This window comes from Hydra viridissima, unplaced genomic scaffold (genome assembly GCF_058129835.1).
Source record: "Hydra viridissima isolate aposymbiotic clone 2 unplaced genomic scaffold, HvirCarnegie_v1 scaffold_17, whole genome shotgun sequence".
NCBI lineage: Eukaryota > Metazoa > Cnidaria > Hydrozoa > Anthoathecata > Hydridae > Hydra > Hydra viridissima.
Genome location: NW_028324316.1, coordinates 2,889,447 through 2,906,564, shown reverse-complemented (window position 1 = coordinate 2,906,564; position 17,118 = coordinate 2,889,447). Strand labels below are relative to the sequence as shown.

At 29.6% G+C, this 17,118-nt stretch overlaps 1 protein-coding gene and 1 long non-coding RNA gene across 2 annotated transcripts; both read left to right on the top strand.

The window, feature by feature from the left end:
- The first annotated feature begins 1,344 nt into the window (after window positions 1–1,344).
- Window positions 1,345–4,496, top strand: LOC145183663 (uncharacterized). Its single transcript, XM_080059094.2, has 6 exons — window positions 1,345–1,572; window positions 1,668–2,119; window positions 2,956–3,065; window positions 3,151–3,192; window positions 3,325–3,480; window positions 3,697–4,496. Exons 2-6 carry the CDS (start codon window positions 1,693–1,695, stop codon window positions 3,874–3,876), a joined length of 915 nt encoding a protein of 304 aa, XP_079915220.2. The 5' UTR covers window positions 1,345–1,572; window positions 1,668–1,692; the 3' UTR covers window positions 3,877–4,496.
- A 5,395-nt stretch (window positions 4,497–9,891) lies between these two features.
- LOC149877088 (uncharacterized) lies at window positions 9,892–11,670 on the top strand. Its single transcript, XR_016448435.1, has 2 exons — window positions 9,892–10,167; window positions 10,348–11,670. It is a non-coding gene; the product is annotated as an uncharacterized LOC149877088 (long non-coding RNA).
- Window positions 11,671–17,118: the final 5,448 nt, after the last annotated feature.

Below are 17,118 nucleotides of genomic sequence, written 5' to 3'. Positions count from 1 at the left end.
CATTTCAGTTACAAGATTTTTGCTTGAAATGGGTTTTATTTCTGCAATTCTTTACTTCAACCATGGTGCATTTAGTCTTAGAGTTTTTAAGCTCTTTAAACATAAAGTTTATTTAGAAGGTTTTACAATTTTAAATGTAGTTTGTGTGATGTGTAATGTCTACAGGTTATAGTTTGTGTGATGTGTAAGAAGATATAGTAAGCAAACAGACTAATTTCTTTTGCTTTATCAAAGAAATTGATTGCTTAAAAAAAAAATGGTACCAAAGTTAAAAAAGGAAGGTTAAAATTAAAAGCCAAAATTTTTCTATCATTTATTGTTTTGCTAAATCTCTACCTCCTAAAAATATGCAAAAAAAAAAAAAAAAAACATTCTCAGATAAAAAGGCTAAATTGGCTTTCATAGATTTTAATTCATTCTCTTTATTTCATGTGTTAGCACATAATTGCTAGTTTCAAAGCATAAACCGTACTTTAACTTGAAAAGGTAGGACCCTGTTACTGTGAAGTACGGAAAAGTAATTATTTATCTATAACTATTTTTTTTTTTTTTTAAATATTTTTTATATAATATCTAATTTTAACTTTTACTTACATATATTTTTATTTTAAAATACTTATTAAAAAAATTTTACGAATTGTTAAATTAAAAAATTTTAAAGGTTGACCAACGGAAACGACATTGATCCGTAGAAATAGATATCAACCCGCAGAAACTACTTAGATCCACTGAAAAAAAAAATTATTTTCAAAAAAAATCCTTTTTGAGATAATTGAGTCCTAACGATGCAAACTTTACGCGCCGCGTTAAAAAGCTTTTTTAATGAGATCGTATAAGAGTATTACAGAAATATCTCGCATGATTTTTAAACAGAAGACAAAGATTGATAAAAAAAAAAAAAAGAAAAAAAAAAAGGCTTTCATTTATGAACTTGTTAAGCATTTCGGAAAATTTTGCTTTCAAAAAGTTTTTTACTTTTTTTATTTACAAAACCGACTGTAAAAGTTGGTCTATATGAGAAAGGATATTTTTGGTTTGATCGCAGATGACTCGCTTAATTAGTAGTTAACTGACCCACAATTTTAGTTATGCGGTCATTATGCTTCTTCAATTGCATAATCTGTAACAACATTTATCATTAAATTTTATGTTAGAAATTATTGCGGAATAGATTAACCATAAATTTTAATTATGCTCACAGCACAGTATCTATTTTAAACTATTGCTTAAGGAAATAATATAAGAATAATCAGTCTGAAGAGTTTATTTACCTTAAGCATCTAGGCGAAACTAATTCCGATTTTACGCTACAAAATTTAAGTAAACGCTGTCGCCATGTGGCGTGTGAAAAGCGAAAAATTCATTCATATATGATGGGTTTACAATATTCTAATGTGTTTTGTTAAAAATGATTTTTAATTTTGAAACTATAACTTAACTTTCAGATATTGTTGACTTATTTTCAATAACAATGGTTTTGTTGAAATGATAAATTGACGCTGTGAACGACTACTTGCTGATATTTTGAGTTCTATGTTTATTTAGAAAATCTTGATTTTCATTTTTGACTTGGTGAGTCGAATTTGTGAAAAATTATATTTTTCATTAGGGAAAGTTTTTATAGTTATTTTTATTGTTTATTGTTATTTTATTGTTACTTTTATTAGACTGGCATTTATAAATTAGTTAAGTATGACCAAAGAGTATCAAAAAACACCTTTGCATAGTGAGAATTCCTCCAACTCTTCTGATGAAAACTCCCCAATAACCATGTCAAAATTGCTTAAAACAGATGAAATTGAAATGATGGAGAGCCATGACTATGCAAGCCCACTAGAGCTTAAAAAAGGTTTAGAACAAATAGATGGGATTAAAAAAAAAAATCTAATATATGAACCACTTCCACCACGAAATAAAAAAAATGGATTCACAAAAACAGCACACTCTTCTTCATATGATGAGGAGCATCTTTTGCATCATAAAATCAATAATGACTTACAAAGAAAGCTACATAGATTTTTGTTTTTTGTTATACTGCTTATGTCTCTTGGTGCTTTTATTTTGTCTGTACTGACAACATTTGGTATTACACAAGCAAGTTGCAATAAGTGCATAAAAGGTGATGTTTATGGTTCTGTATATAGATAAAATAATAATTGATATTTTTATCATGTATATATAAACTTATGTGTAAATACTACTAAATTAGAATTGACTCTCAGCATTAATCTAAATAGCATATGCTGTTCTTTTTTAAATGTCAATTGTGGAACATATATATATATATATATATATATATATATATATATATATATATATATATATATATATATATATATATATATATATATATATATATATATATATATATATATATATATACAATGTATGATTATATGTATTCAGTATTTTACAACTGGTTTAATCCTAATACTTCAAATGGATAAAATTATAATCAAATCTTCCTAGTTACGATGATAACATTGTCCATATATATATAACAATTCAGTTAAAATCCCTTATGTAATTAGTGTGAGAAATCTGTCAAAAAAGAAAGATGATGATAATGATAACATTTTTCACATTAATCATATAAGTAATTCTGTTTAGTTATGCTTTTCTAGACAAAACTTATGTGTGGTACCATAATTTTTTTATATTTGAAACTATGCATTGTTTTTTGTTTTATAAAGCAACACATGTATTTTAATTTCATTTTACAATGTATATCTATATGTATTCACAATGTATATTTATATGTATTCAGTATTTTACAACTGGTTTAATCCTAATACTTCAAATGGATAAAATTATAATCAAGTCTTCCTAGTTATGATGATAACATTGTCCTCATAGTTTATAAAAATACATATTGCAATGATATCATAATATAGATTTTTATAATTTGTTTTACTTTTACTTAACATTTAAATTTTGGGGCTATTTTACTATTAGATGTGTATATTTCTCCAATATCTGCTCCTCCTTCAAATGAAGGCCAAATCTTTGATGCAGTGAAATTTCATGAACTTCAAAATAACATAACTTATCTTACACAAGTTGTAGTAAGCAATTCTCTTATTTTTTCTGACAAAACTATTCAACCAATAATGTTTTAAGTTTTTTTTTTTTTTTTTTTTTGTCAATTAGACATTATTGCGTGATCAAGTGAGGTATCTTGAAGGAAACTTTGTATGTATATTTTATTCTTTTTCTTTTTCTTTTTCTTTTTCTTTTCATAATTGTAATCAAAGTGTAATTCTTTATAAATCAATTATTTTACTTTTGTCAAAAGTTCTACTTTTATTGTTGGTAATTTTTTAGAGTATTACTAAACCACCAACAGCACAACAAGGACCCGCTGGGCCACCTGGAGATTATTATTTGAAAAAGTGTGAGTACAAAGTGCAATCAATATCTACTGCTTTCACTAAAGATATTGATCAATCTTATGTAGTGTTGCCAATTACTGCTGAAAAGGTTATTTTTTATCTTATTTGATTTTTTTTTGAAATACCTGGTCAGAATTCTAGTGTTTCTTGCAATTTGCTGCTAAATTTTATATAGATAATGATATAATCTTAAGGTTCTCTTAACTATGGCACATTCCAAATCTCTGAAAGTATTCTATAAAGATATGAACAGTTTAATACCATTATAATAATCATCAAAACTCTAATTGGTTGTCTCTTTTAGAATTTTATCATTATTGGAGTAACATGTGTAGGCGGTGCTGAAAGCGGATTATTTCAAGAAAACAATGGGGTTGAGACTGTTTATAAATGCAAGTGTGCTGGTCAGGCAAAAACTCAACTCTTTAAAACTGATGATTTAAAATGTCGAGCACATTATTGGCAGTGCCCACTTGACATCTAAACTCATAACAATACAATAATTCTTCATAAAAATTTTCAATTTTATTGTTCCAGTAAAATGAAATAATTTAACACATGATCTTGATAAAAGATGTCTATGACAATTAATTAGGGTCTTTAGGCTCAAATTTTCAAAGAGTTATTTTTTCAGAATAAGATTTATAGAAAAATTTGTAAAAACAATTTTCTACTTTGTATAAATATTTTTCTACCATATATAAATATGTTTTCTACAGAAATATTTGTTGTAAATAATGTATATAATCAAAAAATATTTTCTTTATCACACTTTATTCGTTTTGTGGAGAAAAATGTGCGTTTCAGTATTTTTACATAGTGAACAAAAGCTTTAACTGCACGTTACGTCATTTGACTGAACACAGATATAAATGGGATCTAATCTTAATCTAGTAACCTAAAAAAAACTTTGATAGGCTTGATAGCCCATAGATGAGTGCGTTTGTCACAGGGATGTAACTCAAAACTCTGTTTACATCGTCTGCGGAAGCAATTGTTGTTTAAAATTTTGCATAAAATAGCATTAAATATATTGTAAAGTGCTAAAAGTATTGTAATGAAAGAATGTTTTTTTATATAATACAATCCATTTTCGAAGTAACCAAAGTTAGAGGAATTGATTTTAACAATGTATGTATGTACCCACTGAACTATGAAGAGCAATTCATCTCTAGTGTTAGAAGTCATGAAAAAAGTACACATCCGTTTCTTCCTAAAATGTATAACTTCTCAAGTATCAGAGTTTTCACCAGACCAGTAAACGTTTTATTTGTAAAGTTAACAAGTTTACAATTCACGACAATTCTACTTTTTACTCTACTAAAAATGGCGTTGTGGAATACTCACGGTGCTTTTCGATAGTTGTTTCTTCTACTCAACTGCACCAAATCTTCCTTGCGAAATAATTTCACAAATGTCATGTCAAAGAATTCCATGGCTGCTGAGAGAGTTGCAGTATCTGTAATTATAAGCTAAGGGGTATTGCTGGAAGAAACAGTTCGGCTCAGTCAGCCAGATGGACTAGGAGGCTCTTCCGTTTTTTCCAATATTACATAGGTTTTTATGGCTTTCTAAAATAAAAACTTTTATTATAATCACTCAGGTTCCTCTTTTAGTGATATTTTTTTCTTTACTGAAGGATCATGCTAAACAAGGACAATTCTTGTGCTTATGAACAACACTGGGCTGTCAAATTCCAGGAATAAAAATATAGCATCAAGTTGCAACCAATTAAGTCGTTTGAAATTTAAAAAGAAATTCAATCCCAAGATTGATTTTTGGGCAAAGCACTTGAAAACCACTTCATAAAAATATGAAGCAAAGTTTTAACTGAAAAGAAAAATATAGAGGATAAACTTGCTTTTCATTTCAATCGCGTTCAGGTTCTTTTTGTAATTGATGATAGGAACAGATTTAAATTGCAAATCTTCCATCATCCACTTTTATACTTTTATACGCATAAGATAAAAAAAAAAAAAAAAATTTCTAAACGTTTATGCAACAGTTGTTTGCTTTGAGAAATATGGCCTTCCTGTTAATTTCTTTCAATTATCTGTCTTTAAGTTCAATTAATACATAACTATTTGTTTAAAGTAAAAAAAAGAACTTCCTGAGTTTAGTTGCATTGTTTGCCACATTAGAATGTTTTATGTGATACTTTCAAGGAAAAACGTCTTAAATTCAAAATAATGCACCATTTTCTTACTTTTAAAGGATTCCATTGATTCATTAGAAATGCTGCTTGGAGATATAAAAATCTTCCATCACATGCGATAAACAAACTGAACATGTTTTATAAAAATAATTGTTCAGAGCCTATCCTTACAAGGAATATTCTCGATCAAGCTTAACCATTTAATCCTGGTGGTAAATATTGCAATTTGTGCTTGACGGAATAAAAAATGCAGCTTTTATTGTTTATGTTTCACATAAAAGTTTGATTGGTTTGTGAATGTTTTAATGTAGTTTATTTTATCTATTGTTAGCAGCTAAGCATTCAACGATCAGATGGTTTGGTTGTCCAAATAATTTTAACAGTCTGACTGCCTCATTGTATATGTATTTCTATTTACCACATCACGTTGAAGCTGAGCGTGCTCAATAAACGAAGCGAGTTAACATCAAAGTGCCGCCATGAAAATAAATTTTTAATAAAAAACTTTAATACGATGATTGCAGACAAAAACTTTTAAGATGTTGTTGAGTTCGAATTCAAATCTGTAACTTCTTTTTATCTACGTATCTTTATCAAATAAGTCCAAAGTTGGGTATTGGGTGATAATTTAGACTTGTTTTTACATGTTAGTAATTATCTTAAATTAGGATTTGATTTTAAAACTACTCTATATCAAACTTTTCTAAATATTTTTCTTAGTATTGGAGATTCACGGTAATGATACTGTTTAGAGGGTTTCATACTCGGATTGAATTTTATTGTTCTTCACAAACCGTTTTTTTTCTAATTTGGCTTGTAATACCTACCAGTTGGTTTTCGTCGTAACCGTCTTTATTGAGTTTGAAAATTTATCTCAACTTTGTGAATGTGAATCACTGCATATTTAAGCTTTGTGATTGTAATCTTTTAACATTGCGCTTAAAATTTTTGGGTCGTAATTTAAGTGAGATTCAATTTGAATATTTGTTATTTCTTTCCTGTAAACTTTAAACTAATATTTACCTGTGGTGTTATTCATTATCATTACATCAAAGAAGTTCAAAGTTTTATTTTCGCTTTCGATTTTGAATCTGTATAGTATTGCCGAGTTTTGTTTGTTTAAAATAGTTTTGAATTGTTCTGCTTTTTGAGTTTCTAAATCTTAGATAGAACTTTAAGTTGAGAGGAGAATTTAATGCTGTTGCAATTTTAAAAGCATTTTCTTTGTGTGTGTGTGTGTGTGTGTGCGTGTGTGTGTTTGTGTGTGTGTGTGTGTGTGTGTGTGTGTGTGTGCGTGCGTGCGCGTATGTGTGTGTGTGTGTGTTAACTTTGTAAAATATATTGTTTTAGGTTTGGCACTTATTACAACATTGTTAGCAAATTTTTCTTTGACTGGCACACAGGCATTACTTCTCAATGAGCTATTAATATAAATCCGTCACTTTTTTCAGCCCCATAGATACCATCATTTAAGCTTTGTAACCTCTTTCACAATGCATTTAACAAATTGACCATAGGCAGGGAGGTTGGGTACAATCATTGGATTATCAAGAAACTGTTTATGTCTCGCTTTTTTAGACAACATGTAAAAAGTGATCTCCTCAGTTTTCCAACTGATTAGATCTGATAGACTTTTAGCTTCAGGAACTACTTTCTCATACCTTAAACATTTTTTAATTTTGTTCAGATATGCAAATAGCTCGCACAGTTTTTGTTAATCCTATGAGATTCGATTGTCAAGGGTTAACTAAGAAAATGTGTTTAGATTTCTTCAAAAAAGTATGTTCATTTTTCTGTCAAATTTTGGATTTAGCTGAACTCTCAAACTCCAATGCCCTAATTCTCAAAATCATTTTAAAAACTGCAAAATGGCTTCAGGGTTTTTTCACTTTTAAGCCTCCTCTACAAGAAAATTGATAATTAGCAGTTTTCTTGAGCCTTCTTGTGACTGTCTTTTGGGGGTGAACCCAACGCATTTCAAAAACTGTGTTAAGACGTATATTTTGCAATTTTGGGAATTTCGGTCACTTATCCCGACGGGATCCTTCCCATTTTTATGCTGAAGGATACAGAGATAGAGCCTTAAATGGGTTGCCTTTAGTGTTGTTGTTGTTTTGTATGTGGTTCGTGTATAATTTTTTTATAATTCGTGTAGCAGTAAACTCCTAGACTTCTAATACTTTAGACCTACGCTAAGTTTAACAACAAAATCTTCATACAATTAATAACAATATATTAATTTCTCAATCGAAATATAAATGCTAATGACTCTTACTAATGGTCCTTCTCATTTCACTTAACAAATACTCTCAAATATTTAACTCAATTATATTCTTTAAATATTTACAAATGAAAATATTCTTTTACAACATTTGGACTCACAGCCAAAGTGTCAATCTATGTGAGAGCAATTCTCATTTTAAAATCTTCTCTTTCCCTTTGAAAAATATCCCTTTACTTCTTTACCTCTTCTTTCCAAATATCTTTTTTTCTTTTTTTTTTTTTTTCTTTGCAAAAATCTCTTTTTAAAAATCTCTCAAAAATTCTCCTATCAATTCTCACGTAAAATTTTCAATCAATACTCCATAATGTCTTTCAAAAAAAAAAAAGTAATTCTCTCGACTTTCTCTCATAAATAAATTTCCCATAAAAAATCTCTAGATTTTCTTAACCGTTCTTTTTCTGCCCCAAGATGTTTCCTTAATAAGATGTTGTTCTAGCATAGACAAATTTTTTTATCTTCAAGTTCGTTTTAGTGTATTAGTTTTGACCTCTTAAGATGAGTTTCCACTCATCCGTTTTAGCTACGGGAAAGGGAAAGGGATGGGAAAATTAATCACGTGAGTGTGCGCAGTTTCTAATTACATTTTGAAAAATAATCATTGCGCATGCTTACGTGATGAATTTTCCCATCCCTTTCCCTTTCCCGTAGCTAAAACGGATGAGTGGAAACTCACCTTTAGTCATGGTTCTGTAAAAATAGGTTTTACCAGTTATCTTTTGATTAGCGTTTGTCTCTGGTCTCAACTTGTTTGAAAAATCATAAAAGCAGTAACAGAATTGTCGCGTGCTTTACAAATTGAACTATTATTATTTAATCAGAATAGTTAGAAGTGAATTTCTGGTCGTTATTGCAAAAACGTTTTAAAACTTTTACTGAATACTACACCAAAGCTCCTTAGAAGCTTTGAAAATCAGACCAAATTAAAGCTTCGTGAAGTCTCACAGATGAATTGCATAAAAAAAAAAAACACTACAGGTTAATTTCAATGTTTTTTGAGGGAATACTTTAATATATTTATTATGTATTGTATATTTCCAAGTAAAAAAAAAAAAGAAAAAAAAAAAAATTTACATATTGAATTTCAATATGTGGTTGGGTTCAGGGTTGGGCTGCCAAATTTTGAACAACCGGCTCGCTATTATTTCAAAAAAAAAAAAAACGGTAAATGCGTACATTGTCTTCATTTATTTTTATACGGTATAAAATATATATAACAAAACAAAACATTTATTGCACAAAATAACTAAACAAAATATTTATTGAAATTATTAAAATATATATCAAATATTTATCTTGCATAAACATACTATTAAAATGGCTTATTTTTGGTTTTAGGGTTAATTTAACAAGCGGCTCGCCAAGTTTCAAAAATTTTAACAACCAGCTCGCGCAAGCCGGACCGAGCCGGCTCCAGCCCACCCCTGGTTGGATTTGCATTAGCTCAATTTATTGCAACTTTTATTCTTTACGTTTTCTTTAATATCTTGGTCAGAACCTATATCAAAATTGAAGTTTAGGAAAAGAAGTACTTTTTTTTAACGATAAAAATTCTCAAAATATATAGAAAAATTTTTTTTTTTTTTGACGAACTCTTTAAATATCTCTTTCTCTTTAAATAACTTTTTAAAAAACTCTTTCTTAGATTTTTTCAAAAAGTTTGTTAAAGTACTTATTTGTGATGAATTACTGCCATCCTTAAATTTCATTGCAATTTTCGTGAACGAAAATGAGAACGAAAATTAAAGCCTTTCGTTTGCGAGAACGAAAACGAGAACGATATTTATTTTAAGAACGAAAACTGAATAAACACAATAATTTTTTAATTTTTGAACTAAATAAAAATTAAATCAAAAATTATTATAGAACGAAAATATTTTCGTTCTATTTTTAAAAACGAATTGAATTTTTTGATATATTATTATTATTATATAACTATTGAAATATTATTCGAATGTAATAGTTATAGAGTTCGAATGTAATTATTCGAATATAATTATTCGAACTGAATAAAAGTTGAATCGAAGATTATCTTAGTACGAAAATATTTTCATTCTATTTTTAAATTTCATTCAAAGCCTTCGATTTACGACTTCAAGCATAAAAATATTAACCTTGTTTTTTTATTTTATTAAACATATCTCGCAAGAAGCAGTTACCAAACGAAAACCTACATGATGAGTTTGAGTAAACATTTTGTTGGTAGAAAGAAAAATAGTGCAGTATGGAAATGGTTTGATAACGATGCATTATCCGACAAATCAGTATGTTTAGCAACACTAGATAGTGAAAAAGTATGCAATGCAAAGTTGTGTGGAAAGAACCCAACAAATCTTAAGGTTTTTTTATTTTTCTGTTTGATAAATTGTTTTTATTACAAAACAAACGAATCGTTTTATAATTTTCCAGTGAATATTCAATAACTTATACGAACTTATTTATAGATAGTTAGATAAATTGATAATAAAAAAAAATTAAAAACACAAATAACTTATACGAACTTGTTATCTTTTTTCTAGCTTCATTTAAGAAGAAACATTCCTTCTGTACACATCGAGCTTGAACTGATGGTATCAAAGAAATTAAGTGAAAAAAGCACATGGGGATAAAAAGAAAAGCACTGGATGAAGGTGGGTGCACTGATTTATATTCTTCATAAACTCAGAACCAGACATACTCGTTAGTTAATTGTATTAGTAGTCGTTTGTTTTCGTTTTATGACTTTCTTTTATTTCAAACTGCAGAACGTTTTTAAGTTTCTATTTGTGCATAATATAGTTACACTTGATTACATTTTCTCATTTTTGCGTTCGCCTATAGCACTGAGTCTTACTTCTATTAATTACATATGCCTATAATATCTATATATTATATTACATTAAAATTAGATGAGATAAAAATATTATTCGACGAACGAAAATTGAACTGAATAAAAACTAGAACTAAAATTGTTGCCACCGAACTGAAAGAAACTAGAGCTATAATTATTTTCTGAACGAAAATATCACTGGTTGGAATGAAGTCTGAGTCAAAATTCCATCGGAATGTCGGAATTTTTTGGAGTTGACAACATTTTGACTGTTTTTTTCGGCATTTTCGACCTAATAAATATCTGTCGAAATTCAAAACTTTTGCCAATTATATTTGTTTCGAAAAAACTGTTTGTTTTTGTTCAAAGTCTGAGAAACTTATCAACAATCTCATTCATCTTAGTTATCTTAACTACAACAATTTGTTCCATTTTGCTATATTCGTCATATTTTTTAACTTCCTTTCAAATTACAGTTTTGTTATTACGTTTTTGATGAAAACAGATGAACCATGAGCAGCGGTACAGATTAGAACGAATTTTAAAGAAGTTCGAAAATGAGTCGAACTTTTAATATTCGAATCAAATTACGTTCGACTTAAGAAAGTTTGAAACTCCAAAAATTCAATTTTAACACAAGGTTTCATTCGAACTTTCTAACCAAAATCTTTTCTATTTGAAAAAATTCCGAACATTATTCAGAAATGAACACGGAGTTCCGGGACTTTCTGTCAAATAATCCAAATCTCCTCGAGAAAACCTCTCGGAATTCAAACTTGATTGCATTTAGTTGAAGTTTTTTTGTTTTAATTCCGACAAATCGGAATTATTATATCGGATAATTATTATATCGGGCATATTCCGACATATCGGAATAAATCCGTCGGAACTTATTTAAAAAAAATCCGATTCCGAAAGAATTCGGATTTTCGATCAAACACGATCAAATTCGACCGGAACGCAGACCAAGTCACATTCTGAAAAGATCAATCGTAAATATTGGAATATTGATTTAAATTGCATCTAATTTTTAATTTTCTATTTTTATCTAACATATTTGTTTTAGGGAAGTTATTTACATTTCACATTTACAAGTGCAAGTTTTCACTTCTGATTTACAGAAAAATAGATCAATTAATTTTCCCAATGTCATTCTTTTTTCAAGTCAATTTTAATTATGATAAAAAATCTTATTTGCTTTTGATGACATTTTTACAAAATTTGACACAAACTTCCCTTAACTGAAAATTTACTGAAATTGAGCAGAAAATTTATTAATGTTTGAAAATAAACATTTTAATGCATTTCATGAAAAAACCATTCACAACAAAGCCCATCAGCCTTTAAACTATATGTACGTTAGTGCAATAACTATTATCATTATTATTTCGTTACGAAACTGAAACCCCTTACATTCGAGGAACAATTATATGCTGACGACGGTAGCAACGTCAATTTTTAAAAAAACTTGAAAAAAGTTTCCCCACCTTTTTATTTTTTTTTTGTTCACACATCGCGCAGTTTGACTATCGGTTTCAATTTCACACTGAATTTTTATATGACGTTCTAGATTGCTTTTAGAGCACATTCCAGCCAGCTGTTTCCATTTGTTTATAAACAAGGTATTTACAGACGATTGTTAATATTTTTTTCTTTGTTTAGATCCCGGCTATACCGTGTGAACTCGCTCCAGCGTGGGCCAGTTCACTATATATAACTAATTTATTATTATTAAATTCTATTTTCTGTTTCAGGTGAAAATATGTAATATATATTTTGAAATATTTTCGAACATTAAGGAATATTTTTGAATATTTTGGATAAACCATTTTGTTTTCAGTGCAAGATAGCAAGTCTTACAGAGAGGAAGAAAAAAGCAAGACATTTAATTACCTTTAAACCACAATAAAATGTTTTATAGAAATTCCAGCAACAGTGTTAAGTAAAACAGGTGTATTTAGATGAAGAATCTATCCTCCTCTTCTAAACAGAAAAAGGATGCAAGGACTCCATCTATTGAAAAGCTAACCAATCTTACAAGGATGCCGACAAACCGCCAAATTCCTGGAAATGGCACTTTTCTGTTCAACAGCGAGAAACGCAGATTAGATCGAATCAAAATTATGATTACGGATATAGAATTGCTCTGGAGGGAAATTCTAGACTTTCCACTATTTTCCAGTGCACTCATCAGAAACAAACTCAATAGTCTGATCTATATGACAAAAACAAAAAAAAACCGTCTGATAAATTCATTGTAACACTATTCAGTTATTTGATGTCACCATTGTTATTGGAGAATTGAAAAGCAAGGAGGGTAAAGCAGTGGCGTAGCTAGCATGGGTAACACCCGGGGCGGACATCGATGTTGTCACCCCTTAAAAACGGTTAAAATTAACATTAAAAGAAAAAAAACCAGATAAGCTTGAAGTATGATTTTAAAACAACAATTTAATTAAACAATACAAAAAGTATTCCTGTACCATTTATAACCGCATATAGTAATGCTTGTAAAATAAGTAAAAAGTTAGTAAAGAAAACAAAATAAACAATATATCTTCAATACTTTAAGCAAAATGAATTTTAGAATTCGTTATTTTTAAAATTCGATTTTAGAATTCGTTAGATTTTTGGTGTATTTCAGTAGGTTTTGGTAAAATAAATTAAGTTTTTTATTATTTTTTGGTGTCACCCCTTGATGGTGTCACCCAGTACGGCCCGCACCCCCCTAACGACGCTACAGGGGTAAAGAGCTCTACCAGAGGCAAGTTAAGTGTGGAAGAAAGATTGGTTATTCAATGGTCAAACAAGCCCCTTTGGAATCAAACACCTAAGAAAACGAATCCGACCATCAAAAACTCAACCTCAACCCAGCTCTTCTCAATCGCAACCCACACAAACACATATAACTGTCTCTGATTTTTCACCCGAATCGCCAGCCTCTTCTTCCACGTCATCTTTTTCTAAATGCAAACCGAAATACCAAAGAACAAGCACTACAACATCGGGTAAGCTAGTACTGAAAAACAACATTTCTACACATAAACCACATGACATTCTTGCAACCTTCGCTGAACAGGGTCATGATGTGCCGAATCCAAGTCAGACAGTTGTCTGGAAACGAGTAATCTCTGAAGGACAGAAAATGAAAACCGAAATTGTTCAAAAACGTCTAAGCAAAGATCCCTATTGTCTCTAGTTTGATGGTAAAAGAGTGCAAGTGGAAGAGTATCAAGTAGTTCTGCGGAAAAATAAGACAACTGAAATCAAACTCGGTACTCTTAACTGTGAGATTGGTTCTGCCACGGCCATTCACAAGGAACTACATCAGCTAATTGATAAATACGATGCTTGGGAAAATGTTTGCATTATAATCTGCGACACGATCGCAGTAAGTACTGGTCGTTAGTACGGGATTGTAAAGCTCATACAGGATGATGTCTGGAACAAGGGCTTTCAGAAGCCACATTATATTGGCTGTCAGTACCATGTTCTCTACCTCATTCTGAAGCATGACATGAATATTCTTATTCAAGAGCCAACGAGCAAACACGAATTCAACTACTCCTTCATTGACAAATTAACAGAAAACTATGTCTCTCTTCAGGCTGATTACTACCTCATTGCGACAGATGATGCTAACACCGGCGAGAACCCTGGATAGCGAGATGATTTCAAGTTCTCATATGAACTATGTCAGGCATATCGTCATTAAAAAACCACTTCACGTTAGTCTCGAATCAGCTGAAAGAAACTCCCAAATTTACAACAAGCCAGATAGAACTCACGTACAATATATGCTGTTATAGCATTATTTCTGATACCAGAGTGGCGCAGCATCCTCGCTCCGGCATGCGACTTCATCTGCTACAAATGGACAAATGCTTGGCTCCATTCGCAACACTACAATGAAGCGTCCTTTAACGAAATGTTTATCTCACTCATCAAGATAAAATCCAAGAAGGCAATTAAGTGATTGATGACGAATTGGTCAGTCGAGGAGTCATTCATTTTAAATATCTCTTGTACATTTTGTTCAGATTGCTTACTGTTCTGCATCTTATTTGCTAATAAAAGTTGCTTCGTTATTACTGTGAGGAGGGAAGATGAAGAAAATTGTAAACATTATCTTTAAGTTTTACCCGACTCAAACACGCTACATTCGAACGAGGAAAAGAGTGAGTCAACCAAAAAAAACACCAGGTGGACACACATGTCTAATAACATGAAAAATGAATAAGTCACACCATAAATGAATAAAACTGTTTCGCAAACACGACTTGAAACACAAGGATATGATTTTAATTAGTAAAGTTCTAGAAAGTTCTGTAGCCACTCTGATATAAAGACTAATAAAAAGAAAACCAGTAAAACTTGTTTTAAAGAATACCATGACTCAACAGTTGAAAATAAAGTACTGAACGAACTTGAAGAAAAAAAGAAATCTATTGTCTGGACGATGATTCAAAATAACACCTGCGGACAGATAGAAAAGGAGCGGTTGAGAAAATCTTTTAGATTTTTATGGAGATTTTTTTGAGATTTTTTTATTGAGATTTTTTTTGAGAGAGATTTTAGTAGATTTTCTTGAGCTCTCTCTTTGGAGAGATGTTTTCGGGAAAATTTTGATGAAGTGTTTTAAAGAGAGTTTAAAAAAAAAAAAAGGATTTTAAGAGAAAGAAAAAGTTTTAAGAGATTTTAAGAGATTATATGAGAAAAGAATTTAAAAGAGTTTTAAGAGATTTTAAAAGAGGATTTATGAGAAAAGGATTTAAAAGAGTTTTAAGAGATTTTAAAAGAGGATTTATGAGAAAAGGATTTTTGAAGATTTTAAAGAGAATTTAATGAAAAGAATTTATGGACAATTTAAAGAGGAACTTATGAGAAGGATTTGGTAAGGAAATGTATTTGAGTAGTTTTCAATTTGCGTTGTTATAAGTATTAATGTATTGTTATTTGTATGAGTTGATATTAAGAGAATATATATATTGTTGAGAAATAATTGAGAATATTGATTAAGAAAAATAAGTAAGAGAAGAAATATCAGTCGTAAGTATTTTTACTTTTGCTTTCATTTTAAGTAAGGCAACATTATCATTATAATATTTTTATTATTGCTTTATTTGAGTAAACAATTTTTATTAAAAAGTCTGATGCTCCTATCGCGCTTTTACCACATCTGCGTTACACACTGACAGTCCTACCTCACATTCTATCACTCTCTATTTGCGCTACCATTACACTTACATAGAACCACCACAGTCACATTTTATATCATCACATCAATAATATAAAAATTAATAAAAAAAATCCGCCGCCCTCACATTACTATTACTCTTTTGAATAAAGCTAAAAAAAACATGTCCTTTCTTTGAAAAAAAATATTTTTTCACTTTTTTCTTCCGAAAAGAGGGGGGAAGCTTTTTTAAAAATCAAAAATGCACTTTATACTCTTAAATTACACATAAACTTTCCTCGATTGCAAATGGTTTCGTAGAGAATATTATTTTGTTAATACTAATGTACACGCTTACTTCACAAGAGTGTAAAAAAATTTAAAATACAGCCGTTACAAAATATTACAACAAAACTTACGGCTCATAAATATATGCCAAACTTTTATTTTAGTTTTAAATAAAACTTCGCATAAAATTTTTCAAAACTTCTCCCTAGGGTCTAAATATACGGCTAATCGTTCCTCATTTTCCGCCTGTAAAAAAATCATAATTTCCAACATAAAACTTTTTTGAACAAATTTCCGTTAATTGGTTAACTCCGTATGTATACTACTTCTTTTGTTATGGATTTCTCCACCATAAATTTATTAAATCCACAACCTCTATCTCTCAACACATCTTGAATAGTAGACAACATTCATTTTCCATTTCTTGTTCCTTCATATTTTTCAAACAGATTGCTATATTAATTTTTGTATCCAATGTTGATGGATGATTGATTCCTAAAATATCAGTTTGTCTTTTATCAACTTCATAATAAATCTTTAAAGCTTTATTATATTTACCGATTCCATTCAAACAAACTGCTATATTATTTTTTGTACGCAAAAATATCAGTTTGTATTTTATCAACTTGATAATAACTTTCTAAAGCTTCATTATATTTTCCCATTCCATACAAACAGTTTGCAATAATATTTTTTGTATTCAATGTTAAAGGATGGTTACGTCCTAAATTATGAGTTCGTATTTCATCAACTTGAAAATAAATTTCTAAAGCTTCATTATACCTTCCCATTCCATACAAACAGTTGCTATATTACTTTTTGTATTATAAGTTATTTGATTCTCAGCTCCATAAAAGTTTGTGCTATAGTTTTGAATAGCATCAAGTATATTTATTGCTTCTTGATAAAAACCTTTATTTGATAAGAATGTTTGAATTTTCTCACTCTGTTGATGGAACACTTCACAAATTTTTGACTGCTTAATTCGAAAAACATGGATAAAGTGGTTATAGAATT